The sequence below is a fragment of the Narcine bancroftii genome, chromosome 1, assembly GCF_036971445.1.
Source record: "Narcine bancroftii isolate sNarBan1 chromosome 1, sNarBan1.hap1, whole genome shotgun sequence".
NCBI classification, from domain to species: Eukaryota; Metazoa; Chordata; class Chondrichthyes; order Torpediniformes; family Narcinidae; genus Narcine; species Narcine bancroftii.
In genome coordinates this window covers 150,329,900-150,352,845 of record NC_091469.1, presented here as the reverse complement: position 1 = coordinate 150,352,845, position 22,946 = coordinate 150,329,900, and the positions used below count along the sequence as shown (strand labels likewise).

Here is a 22,946-nt window from a genome sequence, read left to right as displayed (position 1 = left end):
AGCTGCACTACGTAATACCCCCAGCAGCGCCAGTGCGTTGCTCCCAGCTATGCAGTGCGTCGCTCCCAGCAGCGCCAGTGTGTCGCTCCCGGCAGTGCCAATGCGTCGCTGCCTGCTGCGACATCTTTGCTGCGTTGAATGTTTCTGTGAAATGGTGAAAATACATCGGTTCAGTTCACCAATGACCACCTGTCAACGTAACTGGGTGATCTCGTTATATCGAGAGGTTTTACTGACGTGCCACCTAATACTTCTTTCAGCAGAAGAAATCTGCACCCTCGTGATTGCCGAAACCTTTGCAGAAGATGCCGGAACATTTACTTGTATCATCACCAATCCCTTTGGCTCTGCGTCGTGCAGCGCTCAGCTCACACTCCGTCCAGGTGAGTGCTGGTGGTAAATGAATGGTGGGGAAGGGGAGCCTGGGGTGGGGGGGGGAAGAGAGGCAACCCTCCCCCCCCCCCCCCACAATGTACTGGAAGCCTGTTCCGTACAACCGTTATTCCTGAGTGATGTCAAAAAAGGAGGCCTGTTCAGTTAATGCCAGGTGTTGAAAATGAGAGAAAACAACATTGAATTAGAATCCTTTGTATTTGATTGGAACCCCCTGTAAAATATCAATCAATCAATCAATATATTAATCTGGAGGTGAGGGTACAGAGGATGTACACGAGATTGATTTTAGAGATGAGGTTAATCTGTGAGGGGAGGTGAAGTTGCCTGGACAATACTGACTGGAATTTGGAGGAAAGAGGATCTCAGATTAAATAGATGGATGCTGGAAAGCTTGGTGCAAAAGGGTGTAATGGCTTTAATGGGCTAAAGGGCTTGTTTCTGTGCTATATTTCAAAGAAACGTTTTGAATGCTCAAAGGCCCTGGCAGAGTAGATGTGGCAAAGTTGTTTCCCATGGTAGGGGAGTTGACGTTCAGGATTGATAACACCCGTTTAAGACAGATGCAAAGGAATGTCTTTAGCCCCAAAGTTTCCTCTGAGCCCTCCAGTATCTTTCCACTGTTCGATAGGTTCCGGGGGTTGTCGGTTAATTGGGTGTATTTGGACAGCGCGGGCTTGTGGGCTGAAGTGGCCTGTTACCGTACTGGATGTCTAAATTTAATTCAAATTAAGTAATGACTAACTCTCTGAGGTATAGGACAGGTGGGTTTTTGCCATCTGAGAAGCATTGTTGTCAGAGTTAATGTACCTGCTCTGTACCAATGCATCCAAACACAAAGTCATTATTTGTTTCATTCAACACATAATCTTCATTCCAACCCTGTCCAACTGGGCCTGCAACACATCAGCTGCAATTCTGAATCTTTGGCCTGTCAGTGCAGAGCAAGAATAGAAAGATGAATGTCTTGTATTGTGAGGAAAAGGATTGGAAGGGAGGGGAAATGTTCCTTCGGCCAGATCAGGGAGCGCCTCGAACTGTAATTCATGTGTCACCAACAAGCATCATGCAACATCAGCACTGATGGGAGGTGCCTTCAGCATTCCAAGGATTTCCTCTTCATTTCACCCTCTCCCGAGGCACTCCCTCTGCTTGTTGCCAAAAAGACGTGCAGGAGAAAACTGGGCCATTTGCCACCTAACATTAGAATTCCCTTAAATTTAAATTTAGACAGACAGCACAGTAACAAGCCCTTTTGGCCCACAAGCCTGTGCTGCCCCATAGACCCCGGTACACTTTGGGAGGGTGGGAGAAAAGCGGAGCATCCAGAGGAAATCCGTGCAGACATGGGGGCGAATATGCAAACTCCTTGCAGGCAGCAGTGGATTCGAACCCCTGTGCTGATCACTGGCGCTTGTAGCAACCCTGCACTAACCAGGCCGCCTCACTTGGTCACCGAGGAGTTCCAGTTTAGATGGCCTGGAGGAAACTTTCTGAGTCTTCAACCGTAATGGAAAAAGAAGAGGAAACTTTGTGTCGGAAGGAAGTCCTAACCAAAAGGACATTTGATCAAATCATTGGGAGCAGGACAAGGCCACTCAGCCCTTCAATCCTATTCCATCATTTACTGTAAGACACCATCTGGCCCAGAATATGAGCCAGGGATGTGCTGTCCAAGTGATGTGCATGGCCAGAGCAGGGGTCTGGACTGTACAGCCAGAGCCAACATTGGGGTCCAGAACACAGGGAGGGGGAGTGTGGGTAAATTAATGGCTAGAGAATTTACATCCACTTTCTTTAAACTCAAAGTTCAAGGTTCCTCTCGCTGTCAAGTAATGGTACATAAAAATGTAATATACACCATATGGGGCAGCACGGTTGCGGCAGCGGTTAGCGTAATGCCTTTTCAGAGCCAATCAGGACCAGGGTTCGAATTTGTGAGGAGTGTGGGATTCTCCCTGTGTCTGTGTGGGTTTTATCCGGTTGCTTCCCACCGTTCGAAACATAGGTTAATTGGGTGTAAAATTGGGCAGCACGGACTCGTGAGCCAAAATGGCCTGTTGGAAAAATAAAAATATACTTCAACTTTATTCTGCCGTAAGGCAAAGAGTCACCATGAGCATTGCCCAGCACCCCTAAAATAAGGAAACAGAAAGCAAAAGGGAGTTCCTTCAGAGATGCTGAGTGTCCATGGATTCACCTCCAGTGCTCTCACAGCCATGCAGATTCTGCATCAAACCAGTGGCAACCTGACCTCCAGGTCCAAACCTCCAATACGATCAGAGAGCCCTGGGCACCCGAGGCCCTTCAGTGGCCCTTTCTTGCCCTCAGCAGCCTCTCGAATCTCAGTTCCAGTACCTGGTTCCCATTAGAATCCCGCACCTGTGCCAGTCCTTCAACCGTAAGTCGCCAAAAATGCCCACTGCCCGCGTGGGTCCTTCAGCCGCTGCGTCCTTTCCTGGTCCGCAGCTGCGTTCATCGCCCGGTAGGGCTGCCTAATAGTGGGTGTGCTCCACATTTCCGGCGCCCTGTGCCCGCCCGCTGCTTCCCTGGAGTCTGCTCTCCCTCATGGTGCGCAGTGCAGCACTGGCGCTGCCATCTTGGCCACAGACCTCTGGGTTTGCACGACTTTAAAATAAACCACCATCGGGCCTGTACGGAGCCTTTAGAAACAGGACCAGGCAAAACTGCGCTACATCTTCACTCCCCAGACTCCTGGGTCCATAGCAGGGACAGTGCTGCCTTTGCAGCCGTTCCGTCAGTGCCACCATTTTGTTTATTATAACTCATCAGATTCGCGAAAAATCCTGCCACTGCATAATGTGTAAACAACAGGGTCCTGCCCCAAATCGGTGACCGATTATCCCTCTCCATGGACGTTGCCTGAGTCCCTTCATCTTCTCTTCATTCTAGAATCTGCAGTTTTTTTCTTGTGTTTCACTACGATATGAAAGCATCCTGTGGGTATAAACAGGCAGGCCCGGTTACCGTAGCAGTTGGTGCAACTCTCTTACAGCACCAGCGTCCGGGGTGTGAATCCCACGCTGTCAGTAAAGGAGTTTGTACATTCTCCCTGTGACTGCATGGATTTCCTCCGGGTGCTCCTGTTTCCTCCCACCCTTCAAAACGTACAGGGGTTGCACGTTAATTGGGTGACAGAGGCTTGTGAGACAGACGGGCCTGTTACCTTGTCTAATTTTTTTTAAATTAGCAAATAACAATTCAGAAAGTCTGCTGATCGGCAACACCGAATTCCCTAAAGTACCAGATTATCAGAGTTTTAGGGTAGGAAGATCATGGTTGATCTGATTGCCACCTCAAAACATGTTCAATTTGTGAAAAACTTGGACATAAGCACGGTAACACACCCTTCCGGCCCATGAGCCCATGCCGCCCAATTAACCTACAATCCAGGTACACTTTTGGCGGGGCGGGGGGGGGAGGGGGGAAGGAAACTTGAGCACTTGGAGGAAAGCCACCCCTCCCTCCCTGTCAATCATCCCCTTAGCACCTGCCCCTGTGACCACAGGTGCTTCTCTTGCGCCGAAGCCTCCTCCCTCGCCACCCTTCGGGGGCCCCACACAGTTCTTCCAACTGAAGCATTTTGAATGTTGAAAAGTCTGGACAGAGTAGATGCAGCAAAGTTGTTTGCTGTGGTAAAGGGAGTCAAGGACAAGAGGGCACAACCTCAGGATTGAAGGACACCCATTTAAAGCAGAGGCGTGGAGGAATTTCTTTAGCCAGAGAGTGGTGAACCTGTGGAATTTGCTACCACACACGGTTGTGATTGGGTGTAAGGAGTTTATATGTTCTCCCCGTGTCTACATGGGTTTCGTCCAACTGCTCCACCCTTCAAAAACGTACGGAGTTTAAGGTTAATTGCATGTAATTGGACAGCCCGGGCTTATGGGCCAGAATGATCTGTTTGTTACCCTGCTATGTGTCTAATTTTTTTTATTATAAGTGTGCATGGCATGTTATTTATCGTGAGAAAATTGCGGTCAATGCCTCTGCAGAAGGCTCATGTATTACAGGCTGCAGTAATTGATAGGCCTCAAGGTCTGGGGTTCCAGATGGTGATGGGTCACTTGTGGAAGACTTATTCTCTGCCCCTTCCATTCGGTCCTGGTCATTAAGTTGGAAAGAGTGCAGAAGGGATTCACCAGGATGTTACCGGGACCCGAGAGCCTGAGATATAGGAGTAGGCTGTGTCTATAGTCCCTGGAGCAGAGGAAGATGAGAGGATAACCCGTTACAGAGGTTTACAGGGGCGTGAATACAGTCAAAGTCCTTTTCCCAAGGGTAGATGATTTTAGAACGAGGGGGCATAGACTTGTCAGAGGGGGGTAATTTAAGAGGGAACTGGAGGGACAATTTTTCCCTCAGAGGGTGGTCTGTATCTGGAGCGAGCTTCGAGATGAACCTACAGAAGTGAGTACAATTACAGTAAAATCCCTGGTACCTGGCACCTAAGGGGCTGGATAAGACTATTTTCCGGTTGCTTGAGAGTTAGTGTTATTTGACAATGCCTAAGTAATACGCCTCCAATAAGAAAAAACAGTTTAAGACAAAAACACGATACTCTACCCACAGTGAACAAACTTGCGTGAAAACAAGCATTTTACTTTATTTTTCAGTCACATTCTTTGAAAACATTTAAACATCGTTATATTTGCAGGCTTCTCCCCTCCTCTGAGCCGCCCGAAAGATTGACAATAATATTATAGACAATTAAACTAGTCCCCCCCCCACCCCACCCCACCCCCAGCTCCCCCGTGTTTACAGATAAAACTCTGACTGGCCCAAACTCTTACTAAGCAGGGATAAGGAGACACTTTAAGAGAGTTACCAAAATGGTCATCCTGGGCAACACCATTGCTGTTTCACACAACTTCATTCAAACAGCTGCTGTGAGCAAAGCCTGACCAAGGGCCTCCGCTGACTGGATATTTGCTCCATCTTCACCAAAGGGTTACTTCAGAGAACATTTACTTTTCAAATTAAACACACATTTTTTAACCTATTATTTTATTCTTATTTATTTTCATTTTTAAAATTTATTTTCCTCGATTTTTTTTTAGGCTGTCGGTTGCTTAATTCCGGATATCAGTGGTTTTTAGTGAATAACATTCAAGATCTGTGGATAGGAAGTGTTTAGAAGGATATTGTCCAAATGCAGGAAAATGGAACTAGGCCAGAAAGTCAGCTTGGTCAGCATGGATGATTTGGGCCAAAGGGCCTGTTTCATGATGGTAATTTCTATGACTTTCCTCTTTCTCTCAGGAATTGACCTTTTTCCAAATAATGGAAGCGATTTTACGGACAATCTCAGCCCATCTCCTCAGACCGAAATTAGTTCTCTTGAACTGCCACCCAAGAGGATAGTTGACCCAGTGCAGGTGAACAGCCTTGAGATCAAGCCAAGTGTGGCTGCCTTCCAACTGGAGCTGAATTCGACTGACAGTGAGCTCAACGGCACCTCATCCTGTCAAGAGCTCAACGGACCAAACCACGGACAAGCCATGCAATCCGACGTCCCGCTACTCTCTCCCGTAAAGGAACCACCGCCGCTCGCAGCGAAACCCAAGCTGTAAGTCCTCCATCTTGCTTGTTAATTTTGCTGTTGAATTGGCCATCCTTGGCATGGGTGTTTTGAGGAGGATGGTTTTTAACCTGTTTCCAGTTGAAACTACACAGAATGTTCTGCTCTACATATTCTGGGGCTCTACTCAAAATGGATTTGCAAGCTAAATGCACAAGGAATGTTTTCTTATGGTGTATAATCTCAATGAATGATTTGGAAGAGTAGCTCAAGTATAATATATCAAATTTCATTGATGATGCAAAGCTGGGTACCAGTGTGGGCTGTGAAGAGGATGGGCAGGCTACGATAAAGATTCACTGGGATATTACGGAGGATTTGAATTGTTTTCCTTGGAGTGTAAGAGGCTGAGGGGTGACCTTATAGAGTTATTAAACAAAATGGCAGCACTGCCACGAGTGTGGGCCTGGGAGAGCGGGAACACAGCACTGTTCCAGAGGGCGCTACTGCCCAGTTGTGATGCTAACCACTTTAAATCGCCTGTTAAAGAAGCCAACCATTTTCTTTTTAAAACATCCTACAACCCTGGAGTTCTGTGCCCAAGATGGCCGTGCCTGCGGTGGGCAACTACCACGAGGGGTGGCTGGCTCCAGAAGAGCAGCGGTCTGGAGCAGGGTACCAGAAACGGAGAGCACGTCCCCACTGAGAAGGGAAAGCCAAGGAAGGTGACCACGGCAGCAGACCAGCGAGAGGCTCAGCTTCCCAAAATGTGTTGTTTGGCGACAGCATCACAGTGTAATCAGTTATATAAACCACTTTACAAAATAAATCAAAAATCGTGCCAGAAAAAGTCAAAGTGAGGCAGTGTCTGTGGTTCATTCTTCATTCAAGAATCTGATGACAGAGGGGAGGAAGCCGTCCTTCTGACGCTGCACATTGACACAAATAGCCTCACGATTAGAACAATGATTTTCAGGCCAGTGACTCTATGCTGGGTGGTTTGGTATCAAAATGCACTTGTCCTTCAGCGCTGACCTTCCAAGGGCGGTACAAATAAACAGCAGTGAACAGGCTGATGTTATCAGGTAACTTGCTCATTTATACCAATAACATGGGCTCCAGAAAACAGCCAGGGCACAGGTTCAATCTCCAAACCTGATGCCCAATTCAGGAATGAACACTAAAGAGTCATTTAAGTTTAAATGTCAAGATTGGTGTAGGGCTGGTTGCGAGGTGGTCAAGGCATGACATTGATCATGTGTTACCAGGAAAGCTCCTTTCATTGGAGCTCCAGTAACCATCAACCAATAGTGTTTGGTTCAGCTTGGGTCAGCCGTATGGTCTGGCTGAATGCGATGAATGAAAGGGGATCTTACAAAAACATACAAATAAGATAGGAGTCAGTAAGTTGTTTCCTTTGACTAGAACTGGAGGACATAGAATCAAGACTCAGGACGGTAGATTGAGAACGGAGATGAGGAAGAACTGCTTTTCTCAGAGGGTGGTGAATCTGTGACATTCGCTGCCCTTGGAAGCAGTGGTGATAGATTTTTACACAATTGGAGAATTGAGGGATATGGTGTGTAGTGTAGATAAAATCTCTTAGCTTTCAACCATGGGTAGGGTTCACTAGTAGACTTCAGAGGGATTCTGCGTTTAGGTGGGAAACCAGGGTAATATAGGGGTAAACGGGGGTGGAGTCGGGAGGCAGGGCCAGTCATCAATACAGCACTCTCCCAGTGAATCCCAGTTAAGGGTCTGTGGATGAAGAGAACATGGGATCTGAAGCCTGCAGAAGACAGAAAAAAAATATTACAATACATTCACTATTTACATATTTAGGCGGTCCGGGGGTCTGGAGATCCTGGTGGAGCGCCTAGCACTAGGGGTGGGCCTTGGGCTCCTTAGATCTCCTGGTCCCCCTGTGATGGAGGAGTAGTGGGCTGGGGCTCCGGCTCAATGATGGAGGGGGGTTCACTCTCCTCCTGAACCTGATCCCCTGAGGCCCCAAGTGTGGGTGGAGAGAAAGAGCTCAGTAGTTCATGGGGCACTTGAGGCAACGTCTGGCAGTCTCTGACGACTGCGTGCCCCTTTGTTCCTACCCTGGAGATGAGGGGCAACCTCTGGAGTCTGTCAGTGTGGAAGATGTCCCTGGTCACGTTCAGATAGGCCTGGAAGATGTCTTGCCAATATGCAAGCTCCTCGGCCATGTCGGGGGACTGGGGGGGTCTATTAATTGCACACTGGGCTTGAGTAATGCCTCCATCATTGTTTTGTAAGCTAATAAAATTGTAGCATAGATAAAAGCTCTCACACGACTGGAGGGAGAACAAGCGCTTTTATTAAATGGGTTGGGTTCACTAGTAGGCTTCAGAGGGGTTCTGGGTTTAGCCGGGTAACCAGGGTTATATATGGGTAAACAGGAGTGGAGGTGGGAGGCAGGGCCAGTCCTCAATACAGCACTCTCCCAGTGAATCCCAGTTCATTGTATGGGGAAAAGGCGGGTAGGTGGAGATGAGCTGATCATTAGATCAGGCATGATCTCATTGAATGGCGGAGCAGGCTCGACAGGCCAGATAGCCGACTCCTGCTTCTAGTTCTTACAATGCTCAGGTCAGGCTGTATATCTTCTATTCTTGAACAGTTGTAAAATTCAAGGCAAGTCTTTGGTTCGACTTTTTTTTGCAGATGACGATCCAGAATGAGGTCATTTAGCAGGTTTGTGTTCCCCTCCATGGGAATAATCTCATCAGTCTCATTCCTTTAATTCCCATCCACCCGTATCCTGTGCTTATTCCTTCTCACACGTGTCCATCAACTTCCCTTTGATTTTTTTTTTGTGTGTCGTTAACCGAGAAGCAGGGGAATTTTACAGCAGCTGATCTTTGAGATGGGGGAGGAAAGCGAAGTACGGGCAGTCCCCAGGTTGCAAGCATCCGTCTTACAGAAAACTCGCATTTACGAGCGGCTTCCGGTGCGTCAGCTCGAGTAAGGAGAACGCCATCTGCCATTTTAATTTGGATATCATTGCCATTTACACTGTGCCTACTTCAAGAAGTTGACTCCAGTAGTTTTATATGCATCGAAAGGTAAAATATATACCATAAATACTAAGACAAACATCAGACTAACTATCGCTAAATAAGAACCATATGTACCTATTCCGACTTACCTACAAATTTGACTTAAAGACAGACTTAGGAACAGATCTTGTTCATAACCCAGCAACTGCCTGTACCCAGGAGAAACCCAGATGGTCTGACGGCGAACCTGCAAACTCCACAAAGACAATACCTGAAGTCAGGATTAGTCCAGGTCACCGAAACTGTGAGGCTGTAGCATGCACATCCATCCAAGCAGACCCCTACCTCTTAGGCCATCGTATTTGTTCTTGGGCAAAAATAACAGCACTGCCAGAGCTTCTGTAACAGCAGCCCCACCATGGTACAGACCCAGAGAGAGCAGGGAGCGGAGACATAGCTCAGCTCTGCAGGGCCCTACCACTCGGACCAATTATCAACGGCTCTGAACGAGCTTAAACCGCCCTGTGAAAGGAGCCAACGGCGTTTTCATTTAAGATTCTGCAACCGCGAGGTTTGTGCAGCGCCTGTTGCATGGCAACAGCCACGAGGGGTTGCAGACTCCGGGGGAGCAGCGGACCGGCGCAGGGCACCAGAAACAGGGAAGAGAGCACTGCCCCCTCCCCATGAGTTGGAGAAGCAGAGGAGATGACTCTTCGGACGGTGACCACAGCAGCAGACCAGCGAGGGGTCAGCGGCTGAAGGACTCACACAAGCCGCTGGAGACTGGCTCATGGGAACTAGGGATCAGAACTGGGATTCAAAAGAGTGCTGAGGGCAAGAAAGGCTCCCGAAGGGCCTCGGGCCCTGAAGGCTTCCCATTCGTATCGGAGGTTTGGATCTGGAGCTTGGGTTACCGAAGTCTGCAGACGCACTGGAGGTGAACAAGAATACAAGAAACAAGAGTAGGAGTAGGACATCCAGCCCGTTGATCCTGCTCCGCTATTCAATGAGATCTGATGATAGGCTCATCTCCACCTATCTGCCTTATCCCCATATTCCTTAATTTCCCCCCCACCATCCCCCCACCATGTAGAAATCCATCCAATCTTGTCTTAAATGTATGTACCTAGATCGCCTCAACTACTTCAATGCTTTAACAAATCCATGGACACACAATGACTCTGAAGGGTCTCTCTTTGGCTTCTCTTTCTCATATTGAAAGGGACGCTGGGCAATACTAAAGGCGATTCTTTGTCTGTCTTCTGGCAGACTAAAGGAGGTTTTCTGTAATACTGCTTTTTCCGTTTTACTGAAAGACCTCACAAAGATTAGCGTATACAGAGCCGTTGTCATACCCACACTCCTATTCGGCTCCGAATCATGGGTCCTCTACCGGCATCACCTACGGCTCCTAGAATGCTTCCACCAGCGTTGTCTCCGCTCCATCCTCAAGATTCGTTGGAGCGAATTCATCCCTAACATCGAAGTACTCGAGATGGCAGAGGCCGACAGCATCGAATCCATGCTGCTGAAGACCCAACTGTGCTGGGCAGGTCACGTCTCCAGAATGGAGGACCATCGCCTTCCCAAGATCGTGTTATATGGCAAGCTCTCCACTGGCCACCGTGACAGAGGTGCACCAAAGAAGAGGTACAAGGACTGCCTAAAGAAATCTCTTGGTGCCTGCCACATTGACCACCGCCAGTGGACTGATATCGCCTCCAACCGTGCATCTTGGCGCCTCACAGTGCGGCAGGCAGCAACCTCCTTGGAAGAAGACCGCAGAGCCCACTTCACTGACAAAAGACAAAGGAGGAAAAACCCAACACCCAACCCCAACCAACCAATTTTCCCTCACAACCGCTGCAACCGTGTCTGCCTGTCCCGCATCGGACTTGTCAGCCACAAACGAGCTGACGTGGACATTACCCCTCCATAAATCTTCCTCCGCGAAATAAGCCAAAGAGAGAAAGAAACATGACAATAAAACAATCTTGAATCTTGATGAACAACATAAGTGATCCCAGTATTTATTGTCCATCCCTGATTGCCCCTTCACTAAAGGTAAAGGTTCCATTATTGTCATGTAATACTACCTTTAGAATGTAACATCCATGAAATTCTTTCACCTTTATCTACCGTAAGGCTGTCGACAGAGAGTCACCACTTTGGACATCGCCCCTCACAGAAACCTACAGCACTTGGTGTTCCTGGGTGGCCTCCCCCATTCCCCCCCCCCATTCCCCCCCCACCCCCCCAAGTAAGTACCTGAGCCTGCTTAGCTTTCAAGATCAGACAATCTCATGCATATTCAGGTGATTAGGCTTGTGTATAATGTCTAATTATCAGGTCAAGCACGCCTCCCCACAGGCTCCTGCATTACAGTGCAGGACAACCGAACAGTAAGAATAGGCTATGTTCTCGAGCCTATTGGTTTCTCCACAATGGTCTCCTGTGGTTGACGGTGCATCAAGGCTTCTACCCAAGGAGACAGCTGAAAATCCACCATATTGCCTGTGTTATAGAAGACAGGTTTTTCTTTTCCCAGAGGGTAATTTTAAAACATTTTTTCAAACATAAAGTGATCTGTTTATCATTACTAATCGCTCATCAGTTCCAAATGGATTCAATAAGTGAGTTTAAATTCCCCAGGAGTTAAGGCAGGATTTGAAGTCATTTTCCATACCCATGCGGTTGTCTAAATACAATGTGGACACACCCACGAGAAACTCTGCAAACCAGCGAGGGCCACTTAAAATGCCACCATTATGAATGAAGCACACAGTTTTCCCACACCAACCTTTAGTGAGCTGTTTAGTAACACAAATGACATTGACTGAGGAATAAGTACACAGGACAACAATTTTTTTCAAAAAATTTGCTTCCTGAAAAGTAATTGGGGATAATGATAGACGACTTCAAGCTGAATATGAAGGTAATTTTAGATTTGCTGCAACACGTAGGAAGTTGGAGAAAGGTTAAATTAACTCTTATTGAATTTAGCATGCTTGGTCACATAATGACGCTGGCACATTGTGTTAATTCAACTGACCTAAAAATGTTTTGCCGCTGATTTTTGTTTGGACTCATCATCTGATGCTTCTCATGTCAGTTGTTATAAGCCCAGAGGACCCCAACAATAATAGATATTCACCAAGACAAATGGTTACTTAAACAAAAGTTTATTTTAATTATCTTTAAACATGAAAACAGAATCACACTTTAACTTATCTCTATTGACTTAACTAACCTAACTTAACCCCCTTCTAATTCTAAGCGTGCGTGTATGTAATGTGTGTGTAAGTTCAGAAAAGTTCGTTGATTCACAGTCCAATCTCACTTCTCATTCCTCCAATTTCACTGGTTGCAGGCAATTCTTATACTGTGCACAGAATTTAACATTTATAAAGTTCACCAGGTTTTGGTGCTTGAAAGGTAAATGGTTACCGCTCAGGAAGGTTCTTGTCAATTTTTAAAGAGATTCATTGTACACTGACACCCACAACTGATTTACTTCCATCAGCCACTTCATTGTCTTGCTGACAAAACTTTCCCCCTCAGGATTCTCCAGATGATAACCTCTTTCTTTCAGGTCACCACAGAGTGCCTTTTTGTTTTTCTTATTCCAAGTGAAGCATTAGACAGCCAATCCTCTCTTCTAGCATGAACCACAAGGGCTTTGACCCAGCTGAACTAAGCACTCACAACCCATCTTCCAAATGGGGTTTTCCACAAGCTTGCCAGCTTGTCCTGTACCAGTTCCAGCTACTGCGGCTGACTGTAAAACTGTAGAACTGATCTCTGTTTGACTCTCTCTGCTTGCAAAACCACATGACCCTCTTAGAACAGAAAGTTTCCCATCAGACAGAATGCATCTCCGACAAGTTCATTCATCTGTTGCCTTTTGTAAACAACAATCCATTAGTGAAGTTTCTTGAGCACTCTCCAAAGCTTTTGCAAAGGCTCTGGGGCCCCAACATATTTAGCATTAGCAGAGCCCCTGTATTTTAAATAATATGTTTTAAAGTGTTTGTTTGTGACCTACTCCAACAAACCTGCCCCAATTTATCTCCCAAAAACTTATCTATATACTGTCATACCATGTCCAACAATAGTCGGCCAGCAAATACAGAAAATTAATTTTTTTTGCTTATATGTAATTTACAAATTTTGAACCACAATTACATATACATATGCATACCTCCCACCCTCCCCACCTCCCTCCCCCTCCCTTACTAACCTTAACCCCTAAAGAAAAAAAAAGAAAAGGAGATTGTCAAAAATACACACACAACTTAAAATTAAAAGCTGTGGAGCTGAAATCACCTTCAGGAAGAGTTATTGAGAGTTCCAAATCTTCAAACTAATGTATTGTAAATATGGGCTCCATATATTCAAAATGAAATTATATTTATCACGTAAACTGCAAGTTATTTTTTCAAGTGAAATACAATATGGTAACTCAGCATGCCATCTTTACATTCCTAAATGCATATCTGATTTCTAAGTAATAGCTGCACATTTCCTAGAAAGAACTAAAGCTAATTGTAGAAATTCATAGTTAATCTTAATTTAAAATCAACCATTTTAATATTACCCAATAAAAATAACATCGGATCAAGCAGAAGTTTTAACTTTAATATTTTTTCCAAAAATATTTTCACCTTTATCCAAAAAGGTTTAACCTTAGAACATTGCCAAGTAGAATGAAAGAATTAACCAATTTCTCAACCACATCTAAAGCATAAATCCAATAATGTTAAATGAAGTCCTTTTAATTTTTGAGGAATTAAGTATAATTGATGTAAAACATTATATTGAACAAATCTATATCTCACATTAATAATTTTTGTCACATTATCTTTACATATTTGTTTCCAATCATTCTCATCTACCAATCTAAATCAATTTCCCAACTCAATCTTGATTTATAAATATCTAACTTAGGTGTTTTTCTTTGAAGTAATTTATACTGATATAAATTTATTTAAATCTCCTTTAATAATCAATATGTCTAATCCAGTCTGTCTAGGTAATCTTAAATTTTGACTAATTTATCAATTAAAAAACCCTTAACCTAATAGTAAAAAAAAATTACTTGGAACATTAAACTTTTCCTTCATTCGTTGAAAAGTTATAAATTTACCAGCTTCAAAACAATCTTCTCTTGTTTTCATCTCCATTTGATTGCAAATCTTCAAAAGTTGATTATTCATAGTAAAAGGAAAATGTTTATTTTGATATGAAGGCATTTTATTCAAAATCAAACCTTTTCCACCTACCTCATAATCTATTTTTCTCCACAATTCGATCAAATGTTCAATATAGGTATATCCTTAGTACCTATTAATAATATTTAATTCCACATAAATAAATTGTTGCATATATTTTTCATCTATTTTACTTAATTCTATTTTAGCCCAAGTTAAAGATTCCTCTAAATCAAACATGCCATTAATGAACTTCAATTGAGCAGCTTTACAATAGTTCTCAAAACGTGAACGTTGTAAACATCCTAATTCAAACTGCCAAGTTAATTTTTCTTGACAAACTCTAGCCATCTTCCCTTTCCATAAAAACTTCCTAATAATTATATTAAAATCCATAAAAAATTTCAGAGGTATACCACAAGGAAGAGATTGAAAAATATTCATTTTAATAGAGTTTACTTTACCTATTAAAATTATAGATAAATCATTCCATATATTTAAATCATCTTTAATTTTATGGTAAATAATACAATGTATAAATTATCCAAGTTGTTTATCAATTTTAATCCCTAAATATTTAATTTCATTATCTGACCATCTAAGTTGGCCAATTTTTTTTTACATTGAGAATAATCTCCCTCAACCAAAGGCATAATTTCACTTTTATCCCATTTAATTTTATAACTTGATATTTCACCATATTCTCACAATCTCATATGCAATGAACACAATGAATTCATAGGATCCATTATATAAATTAAAACTTCAGCAAATAAATTAATCTTAAATTCCTCACTGCTAACTTTAATTCCTTTAATATTAGAATCTTGTCTTATTAATTGTGCTAAAGGTTCAATTGCCAAAACAAATAAAGCTGAAGATAATGGACACCCTTGTCTAGTTGATCTCGTCAACGGAAAAGCTGAAGGAATTTGTCCATTAGTCACTACTTTAGCAGAAAGATTTTTATATAAAATTAGAAAATGAATTTTCAATGACATGTGGGACTTCATTACTTTGCATGCTTGAAGAAGACTTAAAGTATGATAAGAAATAGGTTATATCTAAAAAACGGTACGTGATGGCAAAATTTTAAGGTGATTTTCGTGATCAGCAGCCCAGAATTCATAAAATGCACCCAAAAGTGTTCAGGAAGAAAAATCTTTGTTTTCCGGTGATATAGGCCCATGGAGCATGGCACAGAGAACAAGATCAGGACAGGGGCAAGCCCTTCGCCCATCATGTCAGTACAGTCCTTGATGCCAATCAACACTAATTCCATCTGCTTGTATATGCCCCATATCCCTCTATTCCCTTCCTCTTCGCTTGCACGTCCAGAAATCTCTTAAATACTACTGTCATATCTGAATCCACCACTTCCCCTGTTCCAGGCACCCGGCCGTCTATGTGCATAAAACATGGCTTGTATATCTTTAAATTCCTTCTCCCTGTCCCCCACCCCCCACCGCCATGCTCTATTAGAAGTATACATGAGGGATATACTGTAAATACAAATAGACTTTTTCTACTGAGGATAGGTGAGATACAAACCACAGGAGATGGGTTAAGAGTGAAAGGGGAAAAGTTTAGGGGGGACATCAGGGGGACCTTCTTCACACAGGGAGTGGTGGGCGTGTGGAACAAACAGCCAGCTGAAGTAGTGAATGCGGGCTCAATTTATAACCATATAACCATTTACAGCACGGAAACAGCCCATGTTGGCCCTTCAAGTCCGTACCGGTTCACTTGAACAACTCCACTAGCTCCTCCGCAAACTCCTGAGGAAGTAGAGGCTTTCTTCATGGTGCCATTGGTGTGTTGGTTCCAGAAAATCTTGGAGGATGACTGGGGTGTCATCAGTATGTGAAGTCCTGAGCTGTGTCTACTACATTTTGGAGTGGAGTAATGAGACTGAGGAGGGAGCAGAATAGATGGTCACTATGTCCAGAAACAAGCCCTTCAGCTGATGAATTCCATGCCAATCACGAGGCGTCCATATGACCTCTTCTCTACTTTCCTCCTTCATTTCCCATCAACCCTCCTCAGATTCTACCATCGACTGACACTTGAGGGCAATTAACAGCAGCCAATTTACCTCCCAAGCTGCATGTCTTTGGGATTTAAAAGGAAAATGGAGCACCCAAAGGATATCACTCTCAAGCAATTTTTAAGAAAAAATTGGGCAGGTTCATGGATGGTAGGGGTATGGAGGGCTATGGACTGGGTGCAGGTTAGTGGGACTAGGCCAAATAATAGTTTGACAGAGACTTGAAGGGTCGAAGGGCCTGTTTTCTGAGCTGCAATGTTCTATGGTTCTACTTGAAACTTTCACCCAAGGTAAAAGACTCTATCAATGCTCCATATAATTTTACATGCTTCTGTCAGATTGCCTCTCAGCCTCCGATATTCTGGAACAACATAGAGGAGTTAGCCCTCTCTTCTACAGTGATGCTGTGTGCTAAATGCACATCAGGTACTGCACAGAAATCCCAGCAAGCATTTGTGAGCTCTGTCCTGATTGGAACTTGAGCTCTCAAACTGGCTTTGGCCTTGCAGAAGTTTGAGTAGAAGAGGACTAGTATGAACAGGAGGCTGAATGGTGTAACTATTCTGCACACTTACTGACTCAGAGGCAAAGAGAACAGGCCACGGATCCACAGCCATCCCACCATTATGTAATCACGATTAATCCGGCCACAAAAAGACCCTAAGACATGGGAGCAGAAGTAGGCCATTTGGCCCATCATGTCAGCTGTGCCATTCCATCATATATTGATCCATTCTCCCACTCTTCTGTCTTCTACCCATAACCCTTGATACCCTGATTATTCAGAAACCTATCGGTGTCTGCCTTAAATAATCCCAATGAACTGGCCTCCACAGCTGCCCGTGAAAGCAAATTCCAGAGGTTCACCACTCTCTGGCTAAATAAATTCCTCTGCATCTCTGTTTAAAATGGGTGCCCTTCAATCCTGAAGTTGTACCTTCTTGTCCAAGACTCCCCCACCAGGGGAAACAGCTTTGCCGCATCTACTCTGTCGACAGTAAAAATGCTTCCATGAGATTCCCCCCATCCACCCCACCCCCACACCCTCCCCCAACACCTCATTCTTCTGAACTCAATGGAATATAGTCCAAGAGCCATCAAACTTTCCTCAAATGCTCATCCCTTTTCCAGGAAACATTCTTGTGAATCTCCTCTGAATCCTCTCAAATGCCAGCACATCCATTAAACAAGAAGCCCAAAACTGTACCCCGTACTCCAAGTGGGGCTTATAGTCTCAATACAACATCCCTTCTCTTATGCATATCCTATTCGTCTGGATATGAATGCCAACATTGCATTTGCCTTCTTCACCCCCGACCACCTGGAGGTTAAGAGGAAGATAATGTGAGATTGGAACCTTCTTGGTTCATAAAGACCTTGTGTGATGTCATTAATGATTGTTTATTATTAAGAATCTTGTTAAGCATCAGCACAGATTCAAGGGGTCAGGTATCCTACTTACTGCCTCGAGTACAGTTCCTTACTTGTACTAAGTATGAGATGTCTACTGGTGTGCTCCCAAGACAACCTCCATCACAGTTTTCAATAAACTTCAACTTACACCCACTCCTCAGTATCCACCTTCAAAATAAATGCAAATCACTGGTGAAACACAGTGGGTCAGTCAGCATCTGCGGAGGTAAATGGAAAGTCTGTAGCAGGTTGTGCGGAAGGACTGAGACAACAGGCTGAGCGCTCGATTAGCGCAACTACCCTACTTTGAATTCCACACTGCAGCCTTTAATGCTGTGTCTGGCCTGCCCCACGCATTCCGGAGTTTGCATCACACTGATGCAAGCGCGTGCACGCTCTTCCGGTCTGGTCCAGAGGCGAAGATCCCGCGACGCCACCTTTGCCGTGGCTGCCCCGCTGACCGCGCGTGACAAGCGGGGGCTGGCTCATTGCTACAACCACGTGCATCACCGCAAGTCAACATTTCCTGCTTCAAGATTGCGGGCTGACGACCTGCCCCCAGATCCGAAGCAAGGTTTCAATCTGAAATATCAATTATCCATTTCCCTCCACAGATTATTGCCCACTGAGTTCCTCCTGAATTTTTAGCTGCTCTCGATTCCAGCACCTGCAATCTACAGGGCCTGGCAAACAAATTAAGGGTTTCTTTTGTGCAACCAGCATTACTGAGCGCAAGTACAATAAAGCCCCCGGTAAGCAGCACCTTGGAGGATCGATAGATACCAGATAAGTGAATTTTCTGGTTGCTTGAGATTGCGTGATTGGCGAATTAACAATTTTAAACTTCTGCATTTTTTCCTATTTATTTTCTGTGACTTTTTTTGCTGGTTGCTTGAATTCTGGATAATGGAGATTTTACTGTGTTAAGATTCCACCAAGGGACTCCTCAGAGGTGTCAATTTCATTTCTGTGGTCTGCCAAGGCTATGAAATTTACCAGAACTGGTCTAATAAACCACCTGAGTCACTAATCTTTGCTGTGTCTGAAATATTTTGGCTTCTGTCTTTCACTCTGCCCTACTAGTTCTGTCCTGAACGTTAGATAAGAAACTCATTGGGAATCGAGGTACACTGAAATCTGCAGATTGGAGCAATGCAGAAAATGCTGGGGATCTCAGTGGATCAGACAGCATCCACTGAATTTCAGGACTTGTTCATGACAATAAATCCTGATTCTGATTGTGCGTTCAATGGTGTCATGGGGCTTTGGGTGGGGGTAAAGGCAACATGCCGAACTTCCTGAGTCTTCCAAGAAAGTAGAGACGTTGGCATTTTTTTTTTTGGCTTTTGTTCTTGTTCAGGGTCTGGTCATTGGAGATAATTATTCTCCCAGCATTTTGATTTGAAGGCCACTGCTGAATTGGTTTCGTCTGCAGTAAGCCATAGGGTCTGCACCTCTGCACGAGTCTATGCCAGAAAACACAAGCAAATAAAGCACAAAGGAACTCGAACATGTGCTGTCTCTTGGATTCTGGAGCTTTTGACGTGGATTGCTGCACTCAAAGAGCTGTTAATCACATAGCAAAGTTCTGAAAGAGAAGCTGACAGACTTAAAGCAACAATTATTGTTCACAGTCAGTATTACATAAACCAAAGTCACACCGCCAAAAAACACATTTCAAATTCCAACCACTCATTTTTCCTCCTTGCCTCTTGCTTCTTTCCCATCATCTTAAACCGATGTTTCTTCACCTTTCGGCCAATGGAAACTGTTTCTCCTTGTTTCATCGCTGCAAAGTCGTTTCACCCTTTTTCAAACTATCCCTTAACCTTCTCCATCCTAAGGAAAATGTCCACCGTTTCTCCAGTGTAACTCGGTCCGTCATGATGACATGATTCTGGAATAACCATGGAGACCCATGAAGTGTGCGGTCACTAGATCCACTCAGGGCTTTGAGTCGGCTCCCTAGCTATACACAGAATTGCAAAATGGTTTCAGCATGGGAGGAGGGTGTAAAACCTATCTTGGCCAGCTAGAGCAACTCATCAGTTCTGCACACCAGCCCTGCAAACTTCATCGTATACTTAGCCAGTTTCCATTTGACGGTTACAATGCAACCTCCCTCCATCACATCGACAGGCAGTAACTTCGAGACTCCAACCGCTTTGCATAAAAGTGAATTTTTCTCTCTTTGCTCTCTTCCCTTTAATTTTATACCGGTTGTTTCTAATGGTTGACTTTTCCACCAATGGGAAGTGCCTCTCACGATCTACTCTGTCCATACCCTCCACCATTTCAAATGCTTCTGTCAAAAACCCCTCTCTGCTTTCTCAACATCCCTCACTTTCCTGATCTGTTCCTGTAATTGTAGTTCACCCCACCCCCTCCCAGGAACCAACCTCAGAAATCTTTTCTAATGCCTACCACAAACTTCCCAAGATGGGGCAAGCGAAATCGAACACAGGGTCCCAGATGAGGCCCGGCGAGTGAAAAGAAAATCTTATTTTGTGTGAGACGTTCCTCAAAATTTAAAATAATTGGTGGAGGAGATGAAGATGTTGTTGTTCATCCAGAGAGTGGTGGGAGTCTGGAACTCATTATCTATAAGGGCCCAGATGTGTACTTAGACAGTGGAGTCCTTCAGCCCACACTGTCTTCACTGAGCGTGGTGCCAAAGTAAACTAAATCTCTGCTGCTTGGACCTCAGGGACAACGGGAAGAGCAGTTGCTCTGGCTCAGAATACAATAGAAGAGAGATGAAAAGGAATTTCTTGACCCTGAGGGTAGTGAACCTGTGTAGATGGGCTGTGGAGGCTAAGTCATTGGGTACATTTAAGACTTGGTTCTTAATTAGGAAGGAAATCAAGGGTTACAGGGAGGAGAATGGGGTAGAAAATCTATGCACAGGTTAACAGTTTAGTTAAGAAGGCCTATGGGATGCTAGGCTTCATTAGCTGGGGGACTGAGTTTGAGAGTCGAGAGGTCATTTTGCAACTCAAAAAATCTCTGGTGAGACCCCACTTAGAATATTGTGTTCAGTCTGGTTACCTGATTACAGGAAGGATGTGGAAGCTATGGAGAGGGTGCAGAGGAGATTTACCAGGATGTGGCCTGGATTGGAAAATAAGTCTTATGAGGCAAGGTTAGCAGAGCTTGGACTTTTCTCTTTGGATTAAATAGAGGTCTAAAAGATTATGAGAGGCGTAAGGCTTTTTCAGGTGCATTCTACACTAAGAATGTGCCTGAAGAAAAGCGGCCCTTTAAATTGCCGTTCAGCTGGCAGCGTTGAAAGCGCAACACTGGCCACCTGAAGGAGACAGCTGCACAGGATGAGGCTCTGAGCACACTCTGGCTCCTGCCCAGGGTCAGCTGTGATCAGCAGCCTGACCCTTTAACATCCGCTTTCAGCCAGCTTCATTCATTTGGCTGGGGGAGCCACTGAGCTGAGCGGATTATCCCTCTTGGAGGAGGGTTACGTAGCTCGCCTCAAGAGAGCCTCCTGTACATTCAGGTGGCCTCAAAACAGCCGCATATCGCCTAAACATGCGACTTTACATGTGGGGCGATTGGCCACCTAAAAGTGCTTATAGATACAGTGGAAAGCCAGTGCCATTTACCCAAGGAGGGAGTAGCAAACACTAGAGGATATCTGTACAAACTGAAGGGAGGGAAGTTTAGGGGAGACGTCAGGGGTAGGCTTTTTTCCACAGAGAGTTGTGGATGCCTGGAATGCATTGCCATGGATGGTGGTGGAAGGTGGAGCTACATGGGGCATTTAGGCACATGGATGAAAGGAATATTCAGGGTTATGACGGAGGAAGGGTTTAGTTTTGTTTTGGTAGTAATATGTAGGTCGGCACAATATCGAGGGCTAGAGGGCCTGTACTGTGGCTGTCATGTTCTATGTTCTAACATGATAGTAAATCAGTCACGATGGAATATAATATAGAGCATTGCATCACATTATTGGCCCTTTGGCTCATGAATGTTTTGCTGACCAATTGAAACTTACTCAACAATCTAATTTTTCACAAATTCTCACTTGTAACCCTCTATTTTTCTTACATCTCTGTTCCCACCAAAATGTATTTTGAATGTTCCTATTGTACCCCCCCCCCGCCCCCACCCATCTCCACCACCACCCCCAGCAATGTATTCCAGGCACCCATCATTCTCTGAGTAAACAACATGCCTGTATTTCCCCTAAATTTTCCTCCACTCCCCTTAAATAGATACCATCGGTGTTTTCACTTGAGGCCCAGGGAAAAGGTAGCTGGCGGTCAACCCCACCTAAGCCCCTCATAATCTTAAGTAACCACTCGTCCTTTATCACTGCAAAGAGAAAAGCACAAGGCTTTTCAAGCTAGAATGGCAGAACTGACCCGATAGGCCAAATGCCTTCATTGCATTCCTATGTCTTGTGGCGTTTAGACCAGTGGTTCTCAACCTTTTTCTTTCCACTCACATCCCACTTTAAGTATTCCCTATGCCATCAGAGCTCTGTGATTAGTAAGGGATTGCCTAAGGTGGGATGTGGGTGGAAAGAAAAAGGTTGAAAACCACTGTTTTAATCATTCCTAATTGACTCGTTATGTGCACGGTTTCATAACTCCAAAGGAAATGGGCAATGACAATTTTTCTCAACCAAAATATTTCAATAACAATTGGGTCTAGAGCAGAGATTTTCAACCTTCCCTTCCCACTCACACAGCACCTTAAGCAATCCCTTACTGATCACAGAGCATCGATGGCATAGGGATTAATTAAAGTGGTATGTGAGTGAAATGAGAAAGGTTGAGAATGGAGAAGCCGTTTTTCAACTCGGATGAAGGGCCATTTGGTCTTCTCTGTCATAATTTTTCTATGATTCCCAACCCTCCCTCGCCTCCTCCCTCAGCCACACAGACAGGCCAGCTGGACAATGTAGGTCATTATTGTTGGAAATGTTTTGCTGATAAACTCTTTCAATCAAGGGAGGCTGGATCCAAAGAGTAATTGTGATTGATGATGTGTTGGGAGATGTTGACAGGATGGTACTCCCTTGCCAAAGGATCTGTTTACAAATTAGTTGAACAAGATTAAGCTTCAAGTGGACAAGAGAGACCAATGTAAACTATCTTACAACTAGACTGACATGAAAACATTCGAAATGGGTCATTGTCCATAAACCCAGCTTTGTGTATAAATATCTAATCTCTGTATGTTTTAAAACCTGTTGAAAAAACATCATAAACTGGGTGCTTGAGTTCTCGGTATCGATGAAATTGGTTTGTGTTCACCAACCTCTCTGCTGGCGCGTTTCCATACGTATAGTTCAT

At 44.5% G+C, this 22,946-nt stretch overlaps 1 protein-coding gene across 4 annotated transcripts in view; it reads left to right on the top strand.

Moving 5' to 3' along the window:
* The window catches only part of palld (palladin, cytoskeletal associated protein), a 485,446-nt gene that overhangs the window by 254,856 nt on the left and 207,644 nt on the right, over nt 1–22,946 (top strand). For 3 of the 4 annotated variants that reach the window (XM_069941714.1, XM_069941705.1, XM_069941702.1), the window contains exons 10-11: nt 261–383; nt 5,677–5,983. In XM_069941714.1, coding sequence (XP_069797815.1) covers nt 261–383; nt 5,677–5,983 — 430 coding nt within the window. The remainder of the gene's footprint in view (nt 1–260; nt 384–5,676; nt 5,984–22,946) is intronic. The other variant, XM_069941703.1, reaches the window with a different exon arrangement.